The 15,343-nt window shown below is 43.7% G+C and overlaps 2 gene segments (V, D, J or C); both read left to right on the top strand.

Moving 5' to 3' along the window:
• Positions 1-6: 6 nt before the first annotated feature.
• Positions 7-6,677, top strand: LOC107117781. The segment is given in 3 exon segments: positions 7-40; positions 248-325; positions 6,178-6,677. Coding segments are annotated over 3 exon segments (432 nt in total).
• Positions 6,678-7,955: 1,278 nt separating this feature from the next.
• On the top strand, positions 7,956-15,123 carry LOC107117782. The segment is given in 3 exon segments: positions 7,956-7,995; positions 9,493-9,567; positions 14,615-15,123. Coding segments are annotated over 3 exon segments (435 nt in total).
• Positions 15,124-15,343: the final 220 nt, after the last annotated feature.

The raw sequence follows: 15,343 nt of genomic DNA on the forward strand, positions 1-15,343 counted from the left end.
TCCCTAATGGAGCTGGTTCCCGTTAAGGGTTTGGAGTCAGGTAAGAATGTGGTGCTTGACATTCTGAGGAACATCAAACAGGACTTTCATCTTCTGATTCCAGAGAGTAGTCAGGACAGTATCTCATTTTTAAGAATTCCATTCACTGCAGCCTCTATGGAAAATTATCCTTTGGAGCAAATCCAGCAGTGGTTGGTGATGTCTTTCTTACTATATGGAATTTGTGTCGAGGGCCTCTCTCTGCCAGGAGGTGGTGTTGGGTTTTTGTACAGCCTCCTGTCACTGTGGTATGTCTTCGGAGGAGGGACCCAGCTGACCATCACTGGTAAGTCATTGCTTTTCTCCCATATCCCAAACTCCAGAGTAGAATGTTTCCATCCCTCTTTTTACTCCTTTTTTCTCTTCTCCCTCACCCTTCAAATTCATACAAAAGCCAGCAGAAAAGAATCAAGGGTTTTCCTCCACCTTTTCTGGGGAGAGGAAAATGGGCACAAATTCCAGAAAATCTCTTGGGGGTGGGGGTGTAAATTCAGGCTCTGACATCAGCTGTCTTGATGGCAGAATACTGAAGACTGTCCCAGTGTTGGGACTTCAAAATATACTTGGCAGAAAAGAATCAAGGATTTTCCTCCACCTTTTCTGGGGAGAGGAAAATGGGCACAAGCTCTGTAAAATCTCTTTGGGAAGGTTACCTTCAGACTCTGACATCAGCTTTCTTGATGGCAGAATACTGAAGATTGTTCCAGATTTGGGACTTCGAAATGTACTACTTCTGTGTAGCCAACATCATTTAAGGATGGCAAATTTATCCAGCTGGACTGGAATTTTTTTTCTGATTCTGTTTTTAGACTATAGATGATTTGAATAGTACAGTAACATGAAGGATCAACCTGTCTGGAAAATTGGGTGATCCAAATCACCCAGAACCTCAGTCTGCTTAAAAACACCACTGAGAGTCTGACGATGTTTCTTGGTTGACTCAGACGTACGCAAAGTTATTGTTGCCATTCTGAATGACCCAAATTAGGACAGGGAGAGTGGTTTACCTGGAATGATTATTCCAAGAATCACACTATCATTCAAACTTCAACCCACATTCACTGCAAGTTATCTTACCAGTGTCAGTGGGGCTGTAATAGGATGAACAGGTTGGGAATTAGAGCAAGATATACTGATCCAAAGTCTAGCAACAAATTCCAAAGGGGTGGCCTTAGTAGACTGTCATGGCAGGAACAAAACAAAAAAGAAGTTCTTATGGCTCTGCTAAGTGGTGCTCTAAAACAGACTGGATAATGTGCTTGCTCCACCTCCAATGCACTTTTTGAGTGGATTTTACTGTGTGAAAATGCAAAATCCACTTGCAAACAATTCTCAACATGCATTGAAAGTGAACTGAGAGTATGTTGTTCAGCATGTGTGAAAACACCTGGCTTAGCTATTAGATGCCTGAAGTTTTATCCTTGATTGAAAGAGAGAGAGACAGACAGATACTCTCTGTAGCCATTAACAAATATGTTTGTTATATATTTTATACATTTCATTGAGAGTGCTCTAGCTGCTAATCCATATTGCAGTACTAGTTGCATGAAGTTTTATCCTTGATTGAAATAGAGAGAGACAGAGAGAGACAGACAGATACTCTCTGTAGCCATTAACAAATATGTTTGTTATATATTTTATACATTTCATTGAGAGTGCTCTAGCTGCTAATCCATATTGCAGTACTAGTTGCCTTAGTCTTTAAGGAGCTATACACCTGTATTGTATTTCTGTCCTGTAGAAGCATATGGGGAGGGGGATAAAAAGATTGCTCATTGCAGCCCTAGAATATTAGAAGAAAGAAAGAAAGAAAGAAAGAAAGAAAGAAAGAAAGAAAGAAAGAAAGAAAGAACTTTGAACACTAAGGTTTTCATGGGACTGGTTTCAACTAACTTATTCACTTGATCTCACAGAATTCCTCTCCACCACAGATCATAAATGGCTTTTGTCCATAGAGGCCCCATCCTCAACATAGCCTTTCTGAAATATAGTGGGAACCTTCTCCTGTCAGTGGAAGAGGTGGCTGGATCCAGCCCATGAGCTAGAGCAGTGAATCAGATGCATACCATATTGCTCGATTAAACAGACAGACAGACAGACATAGATGATTGATAGATGATAGGTGCTAGATGATAGACAGACAGACAGACACATTTTCAACCATACTATTATTGATTGAGATCCATGTCACAACCAATGGTCCCTCTAAGCTGTGGAGTCTCGTGAGCAAAAATTCTACTTTGTGAGCTGCTGGCATTAAAGTTGTGAGTGAGCGGTTTGGCTACTGCATAAATCAGTTTGCTCTGGAGCCATCCTGAGTGGAGACCAAAATGTGTGACCCTGAGGCTGAAAAACTGTGAGCTAGCTCACACTAACTCAGCTTAGAGGGAACACTGAACTATGCCTTTTCTAGCTCACTGTTTCTTCATGCAGTTGTGTATCTAAGTACACACTTGCATGGAAGAAACAACTCAGAGGCTTGAATCCATAAACCAATCTGTGGCCCCGGTCACACGGGCCGGATACCGCGGGGGGGAGGCATGGGTAATTGCCCCGGAGAAAACTAGCGTGCGGCCGCCCGAGCACACGTCCCGGTTGAGGTCCCGTGGTTCAGGGGAAATGCCGATCAGATGGGTATCCTGCAGCGCAACACAGAAGCCGCGCCGCGCGATCGCACTAGCAATCACTCTTTGTGTGCATGCGCTGTTGTGCAACCTCGTAGGTACTAGTTTTTAACTCCACACCTTCAGCGGGGAGCCACGGGTTCACCACGGGAGCATTGCGCTTCCCAGATGTTGGGGTGAGATCGTGCCCGGAAAATCCATGGGACTCCCGTGCCTCTCCCACGGCAACTTTGCCGTGTGACCGGGGCCTGTGTTGATTAGGTTATATCACAATAGTGTCTGTGGTGAACTTAGCACCTGATTCTCATCTCAAAGAGGTGGTAAACCTGTTTCTAGACTGTAGTAGTTCTGACTGCGGGCAGGGATTCATGTAACCAAATGGACCACAATGTCCCAGAACCTTCCTACCGATCATACAGAGGAAACATATAAGGAAGGAGAGTTCTCACAAAGCCTTCCTGCTGCCAGTCTGTTTTTAGAATCCTTTGGGGGGGGGATCAGCAATGCTATTTGTCATCTATAGGCTAAAACATTGCAGTCCAAATGGGCCAGTACTACTTCCAAGCGTATTGCCAGCTTATGTGGGGATGGGGTGTTAGGTATCTCATATGCTATGACAATTAGTAGAAATTATACTTGAGTATAAGATATTTACCAGGAAGGCCTCCATTTCTGAATAGTTAATCAGCTCTTGAGAATTGCCATTTGGGACCTGGAGGAGAAAGAGAAAGAGCCAAACTAGACATTAACGGTGGCCACAATTCCAACCCATGCACACTGACGCCATTCTAGAAAGAATTTGGAAGCCTTTTAACAAATGCTGTAATGGCCCAATCCTGACCAGGCCCACAGCACAAGGAGATCAGGAGATCTTGTTTCCCCCGTGCCTTTTCAGGGGCCAAAACAGCCCCCACATGGCTGTTTTGATACTTTAAAAGGCGGAGGGGAAGATCTCCTGATCTGCCTCCATGCTGGCCTTTTTTTACATGGCCAGAATCCTCTCTCAAATGGCAGTGGTGGGCGTGGCTTGGACCTGTGGCAGCCATCATGTCTAGTTTGGCCCCCAGCCAAAGGGTTTGGTTTCTCCTCGTCCCCAACAAGTGATGGGTGATATGGGGCGCTGGGTGTGGCAGTTCTCTCTCAGCCCCCCCCCCCAACAACAACTTTATGCACGTCATAGTGAAGGGGAATACTTGAATGAAAACTAGGGGTTTTGTCCCTATAAGATCACCGTCTCTCAAAGTTTCAATTGTTGATGCGCTGGTTCAATACCATAGTTGCATGGTACATAGGAATTGTAATGTCTTCTGTTGAGCCATTGTCCCCATTTAATACACTGCCTGATTTGTTCTTTTAAAGGAAAAGGGTCTAATTCACTCAACCAATTTGTACATGCTGTGGTCCAGCCGAGAAGTATTATTTTTAAAAAATCAGTTATTAGTGGATGTGACACACTGAAACGGCTTTGCGTCCCATATGGTTCTGTTCCCAGACTATCACCAAACATGTCCTAAGAAGCTTCAAAAAGAGGTTGAGCGATGCCCATTCTGTTGTGATCTGAATACAGTTTGGTCATTCTCAAATTGTATATTTAACTGTTGTACACCACCCTGAGCCCATTGGGGAGGGCGGTATATAAATCTCATAAAATAAATAAATATCAGTTCAGCATGTATAAATCTAGGGCACGTCAGTGTGTTATCATATCCAGTAAACAAGAAATATGTAGAATTCATCCGACATGTGCAAAGCCAAAAGGTTGTTTGAAATCAGCCCTGAGGATGATCAGAACCCGCATATAATTCTGACCATGCTCTTACATGACATTTAAAAATAACTTATTTTCCAGATCTAACTTTTGGAGGTTGATCACGTACAAAGGAAGCCTTTCTAGGCATCATTCCAATGTCTACCCAACTGAAAACACCGCATGACAAACAAGAGCACAACCTAAGATTCCCGTTATTTCCCCAGAGCCTTCTGCAGTGGAAAAACTTCTAAAACCGCCAGGAGTTTCTAGTTTTAATGGTATTAGGGTAGTTAAGGAAATATCACTTATTCCAAGAGACATTAGCTATTCCTTAGGACATAATGGGCCATTCCAATACTTTTTCTGTTTATTCCTTTATCTTATATTCAAAAGCCAGAGTGGTGGAGTGGTTAAAATGTCAGGAGTCCCAGGTTCAAGTCCCCACTGTTTGTGCCACAGAACCTTGCAGGGTGACCTTGGGCTGGTCACATTCGCTCACCCTAACCTACCTCACAGGGTTGTTGTGAGGAGAAAATTGAGGACAGGAGACTGAAGTAAGATAGTTTGGGTCCCCAGGGGAGACAGGCAGAATACAATAAAGTAAATAAATATATATTATTTGGAAATGTGGGTCCAAGAATAATTCCTAAACACCAATACTTTCTAAATGGGATCTGAGGGGGTTCCATTAACCTCCCTGGACTAACTCTCACTGAAAGAGCCAGGTTAATTTTGAATGCTGTGAGAACCATCCAAACTACTAAATGGATCGTGATGGAAGTTATTTATTAATTTTTTAAAAAAGTGAACCAGTTTAACTAAATGGCTCCTCGACTGAGACAAGAAACCCTCCAGACCTATTTGCTTATCTAAGTGTAGGAGGTCCTGGGACAGGCAGGACTTAAGACAGCCAAAGTCTTACCAGCCTTGCCCCACAAAACGTTTGCCTGGTCCCAAAAGAACCAAGAGGGTGTTTCTGAACATGTGTCCCGTATTAGCTCTTAACTAGAACATAATGACGCCAACAAGGCCTCCTGCATCCCAGATTAGGGAACAGACCCTCCAAACTAGGGGATTTAACTTCCAAAGGGATGTGTCACCTTGCTTTCTAGAGATTATACTCGGAACATGCGCAGTGTTCAACGCTGGGAGGCATAAATCTGCAGGGATCCAGAAGCTTTGGCTTTATTTATTTATTCATTCGTTCATTTCGTTCATTCGTTCATTCGTTCATTTCGTTCATTCGTTCATTAGATTTCTACCCCGCCCTCCCGGCAAGGCCAGCTCAGGGCAGTTTACAGCAGTATAAAATGGTACAATAAATAATAAAACCAGACAAACACAAATTTAAAACTGTAATTATACAACTTAATAAAGTGCTAGCATTAATGCCTCAGGCACAGTCAGTATCATAATTTACTTTGATTTTAATTTTCCATGAATGCTTGAGTGTTGACTGAGTTCTCAAAAGTTTAAATGCATAGCTAAGAAGTAGAGTCATCGCTCGATTCACACTGTGCTATCACATGAATGAACGGATAGTGAACAAAACCTTGATCTAACACCAAAGTCTGAACAGTTGATCCATGTTTCAGCTCTGCCTGCATAAAATGCTTCTGCAGGACTGATGTAACATCTGGTCTTGTGATGTTCTGCTCACCCTCCAGGTCCTCCATAAGTACTTATGTCCTGGTGCTGATCAGTATCTCTTTGGCGGGGCTGCTTCTTCATAGATACTGAACAGGCTTTCACCTTCTCTTCCAGGTCAGCAAACGGTGCCTCCGAAGGTGACTGTCTTTCCACCATCCCCTGAAGAAATACAGACCAGAAGCAAAGCCACCCTGGTGTGTCTGATGACGGAATTTCATCCAGGGGTGGTCCAGGTCGAATGGAAGGCCGACGGCAACCTCATCACGGAAGGAGTGGAGACGACCAGACCCACCAAGCAGAACGATAAGTACCTGGCCAGCAGTTATCTGACTGTGAGCGGATCGGACTGGAAAAGCCGGGAGACCTACACCTGCAAGGTGACGCACCAAGGACAGGTCATCGAGAAGTCGGTGAAGAGCTCAGAGTGTCCTTAAAGCTTGGGTGACTCAACAGCGCCCCTCCTGCCAGTGTCCCTCAGGAGGAGACATTCCTCCATGGGGCTGAGTGTATCCCCCCACACACGATTTTGTCCTCATGTTAGTTTGATAAATTAAACCTGATTTCCGCCCTATGCATGTCCACACCCATACCTTCTCCGTGTGTATTTCCCAAGAATCCGCTTTGTATGTCAGCTTCTACTGTTAGCAGATTAATAAAATTTGATACATTGAACGGGTGTCATTTCTTGATAAAATGACTGTTTCCAATTCCTTCAAGTCACTTATTTACATCTTTCTATTATAGCATTGTCTGTTTCAGTTGAAGGAAGATGTCCTCCTCCACCAAAATCTCCCACATCTTATAGAAGTCCACAGTTAAGAACTTTTGGCCTTTCAATGTCATTGGCTTAACCAAAGTTCTAGCTTTGTAAGAGGGGGGAAATCTATCCACTTTCTCCACACTACACATTGCACAAGCCACTTTTCTTCACAGGTGATGGTGAAGGTATTCTGAAGAATCAGCTCGTCTAGCCACTGATGGTAGTGGGTTCAAATTTGGGTAAACCAAAGAAGAAGATTCAGTCATTCACTGTGCAAACCTTTCTAATCCCACTGACTTCAATGAATGAGGACGTCCCAACTGTTTTCTAATAAATGAAAATAAATATTTAGAACCTACAGCTATTATTGGATTACATTTTATAAATTGTTTTATTCAATGCCGTAACCTCCCCAAGACCTGAATCCCAGGTGAGGGCAGGATATAAATAAATAAATAAATTTGGTGAAGGGAGGATTTTCAGGAGGCCAGTATGATCAACATCATAAGAGACAAAAAAATTCATAACCATCAACCAACACATATTGAGGTCTTTGGGGCAAAAGGCAGAATAAAAAAGTAACAAGAGAAAATATAAAGAGGAAAGGGGAGGATAGCAAGCAAGGGAAATGTAGGCAAAGGATAGGGCACAGGTGACCATGTGGTATTAGATCAACATCTCTTTGGGTGGATTCTATACAAGTCCAAGGACAGGCAAGTAAGCCCTTAAGCCAGAGTGGTGCAGAGGGTAGGACACTATGCCAGTTCTGTGGAGTTCTATTAGTTCCCCTTTAGTCCCCCATGGCACCTGAAAGCTCTAGCACATTGTGTTTACCTGTGTTATTCCATTGTGAAGGATATGTGGTTCTTCTACATTAGTGGTTGGCAGGGGCAGCCCTACATCCAAATTTGATCAATAGAGAACCATACTTGTCTGCCAAGAACGAATCAGCCTCCCCTGTACCTCCAGTACCTACTCTAACCACTCTTCACCTGGGCCTTGTTTCCTTATAGCTTATTCCATTTCAGCATGAGGCCTACTCCTAAAGGATGAGGAAGAAACATGGAAACAACATTACAGTTGATAGCCCTATGTCCCTCGTCCTGTGTCACACATCCACAGCCCTATGGCCATGGGTGAGATCCACCAGTCTTATAACTTCAGATCTTCAGGTTAGGGTTGCCAACTCAGAACTGCAAAAGTCCTAGATATTTGGGATGGAGCCTGGGGAGGGGGGGGCTTGACTTTCATGGGGTATAATGCCATAGAGTCCACCCTCCACAGCATCCTTTTCCTCCAGGGGGAACTGGTTTCTGTAGTCTGGAGATCAGTTGTAATTCCAGGAGACCTTGCATCACCACCTGGAGGTTGTCAACCCTAGATCTCCTTTCACCCGTTAAATTCTACCACCTGTCCAGAAGGAGTAATGGGAGGTAATAAACACAAAATATTTGCATTCCGGATGCCAGAACACAGCATATGTCAAGCTCCAGGTCAACATAATGGTAAGCACAGTGTATTACAACCATTGGGGGGGGGGGAAATCAACATATAGAGTTTATTTCCATATTGCTGCATGGTAATTGTAGCTCATAGCTCTCAGGAGAAACAAGCTGGGGTTTAGCCAGTATTTGATGGGAGAGCACTACTGAACTTTATTAGTGGTGTTCTAAGTAATCACAATCCATCTGCTCAGATCCAATGGATAAATTCGAATATGAAAGAAGTCCTGTCCCTCTGGCCAGGTTCTGATGACTCTGCTGAAAACAGCTTCCTATTGTATCTCTTTGGGATAGACTACACTTCCTTGATGCAGTGCAACTGTAATCGAACTACACATGCACAGAGAAAGCAAGGGCTTGTATTATGTATGCATCTATGTAAAGTGCCCTCAAGTCACAGCTGACTTACGGTGACCCTGTAGGGTTTTCAAGGCAAGAGACTCTGGTATTCCTTGGTGGTCCCCCATCCAAATACTAGCAAGGACCAACATTATTATAAAGACAGGAAATATAGAAGTGGAAACAGGAGAAGCTAGAATCTACAAAAACAATTAAGATCTCTCTCCCCTCAATGTATTCTGGAAGAATGTGTTTCACTCTAAATTCCATGTCTGCTGAAATTTAGTGGTAACCTCCCACAGCCAATCAACAAGGCCATTTCAAAGTGGTATAACTGATTTCTCTCATGGGTCAGCCATATCAGCAGCTAACTGGGGAAGTTCATCTTTACAGTCACAAGAATGGTCCATTGCATTGGGTTTAACCCATAAACCAAGCTTCACTGCATGCATATTCACTTGTGTGCTTTTGTAAGGAACACATTTGTCACCCACTAGACTGGATGGACCATTGATACCAAATCTACGATTCTCCTATACAGCTCAAGGTATCAGAATCTCATCTATCATGCTTTCTCCACATAAAATGGGCTATTAGCAATGGCAGTACGTTAAAGACTAGTCAGATGCAAGAAGGATTTTGTGACTGACACGCTTTTGAATGGCTAACGTATGAACCAGGAACGTATAAAATTTTCTTGTTTCCAAATAAACCATTAACTGCCGCTTTTTCAGCAGCTGAAAATTCCTCTTAAGGAAAGTAAAGAGTTGGTGTCTCATATCCCACTCTTGTCCCAGGTGGAAAAGGTGGCTGTTCTCTGCTTATGAGACATTGACAGGTTTTTGTACAGCAGTGCATCACTGTGGTTCGTCTTCGGAGGAGGGACCCAGTTGACAGTCTCTGGTAAGTCACTGATTTTCTCACAATCATTTCTTTCTCTGTTTGAAATATTTTTAAATTTTTGTGATTTTCTTCTCTTTTCTTTCCTGGACCATCTCTCCTTTATTCCACGCTGACTCTTTAAATAGGAACTGAACTGGGAACCCAGCAGAATGTTCCAATCCCAGTTTAAATGTCTCTTCTCCCTGACCCCCACCCCACCCCAAATTTGGCAAACTGGCAAATGAAGGAAGGCAAGGTTTTCCTCCACAGTCTTCTGAGATGAGTTAATATTTGGAGGATCTCTTCTGGGGCAAAAATTCAGTCCCCAGTTACTCTTTTCCAACGGAAATATGTGGCAGAAATGAATCTGAGTTGTGTGGCATTTGTAAGTAGCTGATGTGGTTTAGGTGCTGCTAACCCTACCTGCATGGAATGGGTGGTCTTGGGTGGAAACTAATAATTCTGTCCTTCTGCTAATAGACTTCCTCAGAAAAAACTGGAGCAATATCCCGCTTGCTAACCCTAATCAACTTCTCAGTCTATTAAGAAAATACTGAGAGTGTCCAAATGTGATTTGATTGCTTCAGATATACGTAAAACTGAGGATGACATTTCAGAATGTCACTCACCAAAATGAAATGGGGAAAGGCACACACTGGGAGCAAATTGTTTTTAGAATCATACCATAAAACTGCCTCCCATAGTCCATTTGAGTAGTCCTACTGAAATCAATATTGAAATCCCATTGAAAACAGTGGGACTGTGGCTGGAATTAATAGGTTGCCTTAGATCCAAACTCTGTGGGGACAAATTCAAAAGGGGTAGACATGTTCATAAATCGACAGTAGAAACAAAAATGGGGTTATTGGCACCTTAAACCAATTAGATTGCTCTGTGAGTGTTTGTACCAGACCCCACTTCATCAGAGGCATGAAGTGTTATTCTCAGCCGCCACACATTTCCATACAAAGGTACATCATCTAATACTTGATCAATTTGATCATGGTTTGCTCTAATCCACAAATATATTCTACTCTTCCTCCAAGGGGGTTGTGGCAATATACATTGTTCTCCCTTCTCCATTCACAACCCAGATGTAGTAAACTAGGGGGTGACACTGAGTAGCCCAAGATCAGCCAGTGAACTTTAGGGCAAGTGAGGATTTGAACACAGGACTCCCCAGGACTCTAATAATTTCATTGGCTCAAAAACCTATGCCTTAATAAATAGGTTAGTCTTTAATTTGCCACAAGATGCACCAGAAATCATGTTTGTTCTCATTTCCACAAGATTATGTCTTGTAAAAAGAAGGTCCGGACTTTCTCCTAGGAGTGTGTTTATAACTGGATATGCAGAGTATCAGAATATGTAATACAGAGAAAGCCACCTCAGTTCAGAGAGCTGGATTAAATGAATACCAACAGTGCCATCCTAAACACAGTTACATCCTTCTAATCCCTCTGATTTCAATGGATTCAGAAGGGGATAAATCTACTTAGGATGGCATTGCAAGTTCTTTCCAGTCCTCTGACCTTATGGTGAACACATAGACCCAGCTCTGCTTAGTGGAATCTGGGCTATACCACTTCAGACACAGAGAAGACACAAAAAAGAAAAAATCCCAGACTACAGAAAATTAGCAAGGAAAAAATTAGGCTAGAATCCTTTCTTCTGACATGCTACTTTTTTAAGTGCAGAAATACTATTTTCAGTCTAGAAGGACATTGTGAGAGCCAGTTTGGTGTAGTGGTTAAATGCGCGGACTCTAATCTGGGAGAACCGGGTTTGATTCCCCACTCCTCCACTTGCAGCTGCTGGATGACCTTGGGCAAGCCATAGTTCTGTCAGAGCTGTTCTCTCAAGAGCAGTCCTCAAAAGAGCTCTCTCAGCCCCACCTACCTCACAGGGTGTCTGTTGTGGGGAGGGGAAGAGAAAAGGAGTTTGTAAGCCACTCTGATACTCCTTCGGGTAGTGAAGGGCGGGGTATAAATCCAATCTCCTCCTCCTCCTCCTCCTCCTCCTCCTCTTCTTCTTCTTCTTCTTCTTCTTCTTCTTCTTCTTCTTCTTCTTCTTCTTCTGTGAGTCCCCTACTGCAGTCTGAAGTGGTACAGTCCAGTCACAGGTTTACCATATCACTGAACTGGGCCAATACAGACCCAAATTCAGAGAAAGTTTATATGTGTGTATTTTGTTTTTGCCGTTTCCTACGTTACAACAAGCTGCACTTGGGTATAACATGTGTGCCAAGAAGGCCCATGTTTCTGTACAGCTATGTTATCCTTAGCAGTAGGCAAAGACCCTCTTTCAACCATGTCTGAATGTAGCAAACAGCTGGATTTAAAGAGTAGCATGACAAGCAGCAGCCTTTAGATAGCATTCATTGTCTGTTGGTAACAGGAGGAGAGCCACAAAGGTCAGAGGCTGGTAGATCAATGGATTCCGGGGTATTTTTGTCTGCCCACCCATTCACTCCCCATGGCAGCTGTATGAAGTGGGGGGGGGTGTTTGAGAGAGAGTTGAGTAGAAACTTTCTTTTACTCACGGATTGCTTTAACTTTATCCTAGCAACCTTTTCTGTGCTGGGTCACTGCCCTAAGAACTATGAGATGGTTACAGTTATGTATGTGCTAGTGCTTTATTGGGCCTCTGTACGTACATAATGTACGAAGGAAGGAAGTCTGGTTTATTCTACCCATTTTTATGAGCTGAGCTGAACCAAATTATTTCAGGGCCTTACAGAGGTTACATTAGGGTGGACTGAATATGGGTGGGATTTTACTCCCAAACCCTACCCCGTCCTGCACACATTCAGCCAAACATCTGATCTGAGACCATGTGCATAAAGAGTTTACCCTAATATTACATCTGTATGCTCCTTTTGTCAGTGGACATGACAAGGTAAAACAGAGAAGTGAATGTGTCAGCCTGTTCTCAGATGACAACTATTTCTAGTGAATGTGCTGAAGTCATTCAATATATAGAAAAGACAAAGGATTGTGGGAAATCAGTCTTGAAGAAGAATGGAAACCCTAAGCATTCTCTTATAATTCTTGGAAATTAGAGGCACCTCCTTCCTGAGTTGTATGGCCTAAAACATCAAATGCCCAGGGCTGGGTTTACAGAGGTCTCTGTGCATGCTTCTTGCAAGAGCTCCATTGAAAGCACTAAACTTGCAGAGACCTAACTTCCCACTGTTGTCAAAAGCACTCTCCGTGGATTGTGCCCAGAATGTCCATTTGTTTCATTTGGATTAGGCTTTTTTCTGGGAATAACTACTTTTCTAGAACATGTTAAGGATGCCAAAGAATGTCATGAAAGACATTTCCATTCCAAAGCATTTATATCTAGTGGGCCCGACCTGGTGAAACTCTCTGCCTAGTGACATTAATGAAGTTCTGCAGGGCCTGTAAGGCAGAGATGTTCCACCAGGCCTATGGGTGAGGACAGCGATGGTTTTCCACCCTGCTTGCCCCCTCCCTTCTCACCTCCCCCACATATCACAGGATAGTGATAGGATATATCCGTCTTAAGGCCATATTGTTATAGGGTTTACTGTTTTAACTATTTTTAATTTGATTTGAATGTATTTGTATAACCGTTGTACACCGTCCTGAGCCTTGTTTCACAGGGGAGGGACGGTCTATAAACCAAATTTATAAATAAATAATCTACTTTAATCTTTTTTTCCATATGCCCTCTATTTGGGAATGTTGATCCAGGGAGTGCTTCCTGAGTACTAATGCTTTGCAAGTCTGCTTTCACACACATTGTATAATGCAGTTTCAACCCATTTCAGCAATTGTTGCGACTGGATTTTTCCCTTTCACGCAGGAAAATCCAGTTGCAATTGATTGCTTAAGTTGCCTTGAAAAGGTAATATCCAGAGGTCATTTCGGGGGGATCGCGGGGGATCGCAGTTCCCCCGGGTGAGGTACGGGGGGTGGGGCACACGATGAAGCCCCACCCCCTGTTTCCGGCCGCCCCGCTTCTGGCCCTCATTCAGCCAGGAGGAGGCAGGAGAAGAGGGAGGGTAAGTTGCTTCCTCCCTGCCTCTCCCCACCCCTGCCTGCCTGGGGCCAGGGAGGGCCTTCGTGGGGCTTCCTTGCACTCCCGCTGGCCAGCACCATTGGGGGCGGGGTGTGTGGCCTTATGACACACTTCCGGTGATGTCAGGGGGTGTGGCATATGCTAATGAGTTATGCTAATGAGCTCCCCTAGCTCTTTTTCTACGAAACGACCCCTGGTAATATCTAACGTCAAACAAATTAACATGTTCTGACAGGTGAGAGCATCAGATTGATTGGCCACTGATCAGAGTACCTAAGTTGATGGAGTCAAGGAACCCTCTAGATATGTTTGCCTGGGCACACAGAGCAGGTGCATTCCCAGACAGGACTTGATCTGAGCCAAGTTTTATCATGCAATGACTCCCTATCGAAGCAAGTACAGGGTGCTTCTGAACATGTGCAGAGTGCCTTTCTCAGACTGCAAAGTCCCCACTGCTGAATCCAACCAAATCTTGGAATTGGAAGAAACCTTGTGGCGTCCAAGTGAAGGGCAGTCCTCTCCTTTTAGGAATTATGTTGTGGTCAACAGGGTTGAAGGCATGGAGAGAACTATTTCTAAAGGCAGATGTGACAGCTAGAAAATAAAGGGGGGAAAGATCGAGTGGAATCCAGGGTTTCTAAATCCAGGTTTTGGAGCAATCCCACTTCTGCAGATTATTGCCTATCCTTGTGCTCAGACTTCAAATATCTAAAGAAGCAAATTCTCACAGTCATGCCTTATTCTATTATTTTTATCTTTGCATTCGAGGTCTGAAGGGAATGGCCATTCACCTAAGACAAAATCTTATATATTTGTGAATGTTTGTATCTTCTTCCAAGGACAATCTCATGTTCCCTGCTGTGCTGACACACCATCCGGTCTCATGCTATCTTGATGACTCTGAAGGATATACAAAAGCACACAGTGCAAGAAATGTTCAGACAGGAAACTTCATTGTCTCTTAATTCCTTGTCTGCATTTTTTACATAGATACTGACCAGGCTTTCGCCTTCTCTTCCAGGTCAGCAAACAGTGCCTCCAAAGGTGACTGTCTTCCCACCATCCCCTGAAGAAATACAGACCAGAAGCAAAGCCACCCTGGTGTGTCTGATGACGGAATTTCATCCAGGGGTGGTCCAGGTCGAATGGAAGGCCGACGGCAACCTCATCACGGAAGGAGTGGAGACGACCAGACCCACCAAGCAGAACGATAAGTACCTGGCCAGCAGTTATCTGACTGTGAGCGGATCGGACTGGAAAAGCCGGGAGACCTACACCTGCAAGGTGACGCACCAAGGACAGGTCATCGAGAAGTCGGTGAAGAGCTCAGAGTGTCCTTAAAGCTTGGGTGACTCAACAGCACCCCTCCTGCCAGTGTCCCTCAGGAGGAGACAGTCCTCCATGATGCTGAGAGTATCCCCCACCCAATTTCCTCCTCATGCTAGTTTGATAAATTAAGGCTGATTTCTGTCCTATGCAGTTCCATCCCCATACTTCCTCCATGTGTATTTCCCAAGAATACCCTTGTATGTCAGCTTCTACTGTTAGCAGATTAATAAAATTTGATACATTGAACGGGTGTCATTTCTTGATAAAATGACTCTTTCCAGCTTTTTCAAGCTAGGTGTTTACATTTTTGCTACTCTTGCACAATTGGTTTCACCTGAAGGAAGATGTCCTTACTTAGGCCAAAATCTTCCCTATCTGACAGAAGTCTACTCTAATTAATTTTTGCAGCTCTGTGACAAAG

Source organism: Gekko japonicus, unplaced genomic scaffold, assembly GCF_001447785.1.
Source record: "Gekko japonicus isolate JY-2015 unplaced genomic scaffold, Gekko_japonicus_V1.1 scaffold3940, whole genome shotgun sequence".
NCBI lineage: Eukaryota > Metazoa > Chordata > Lepidosauria > Squamata > Gekkonidae > Gekko > Gekko japonicus.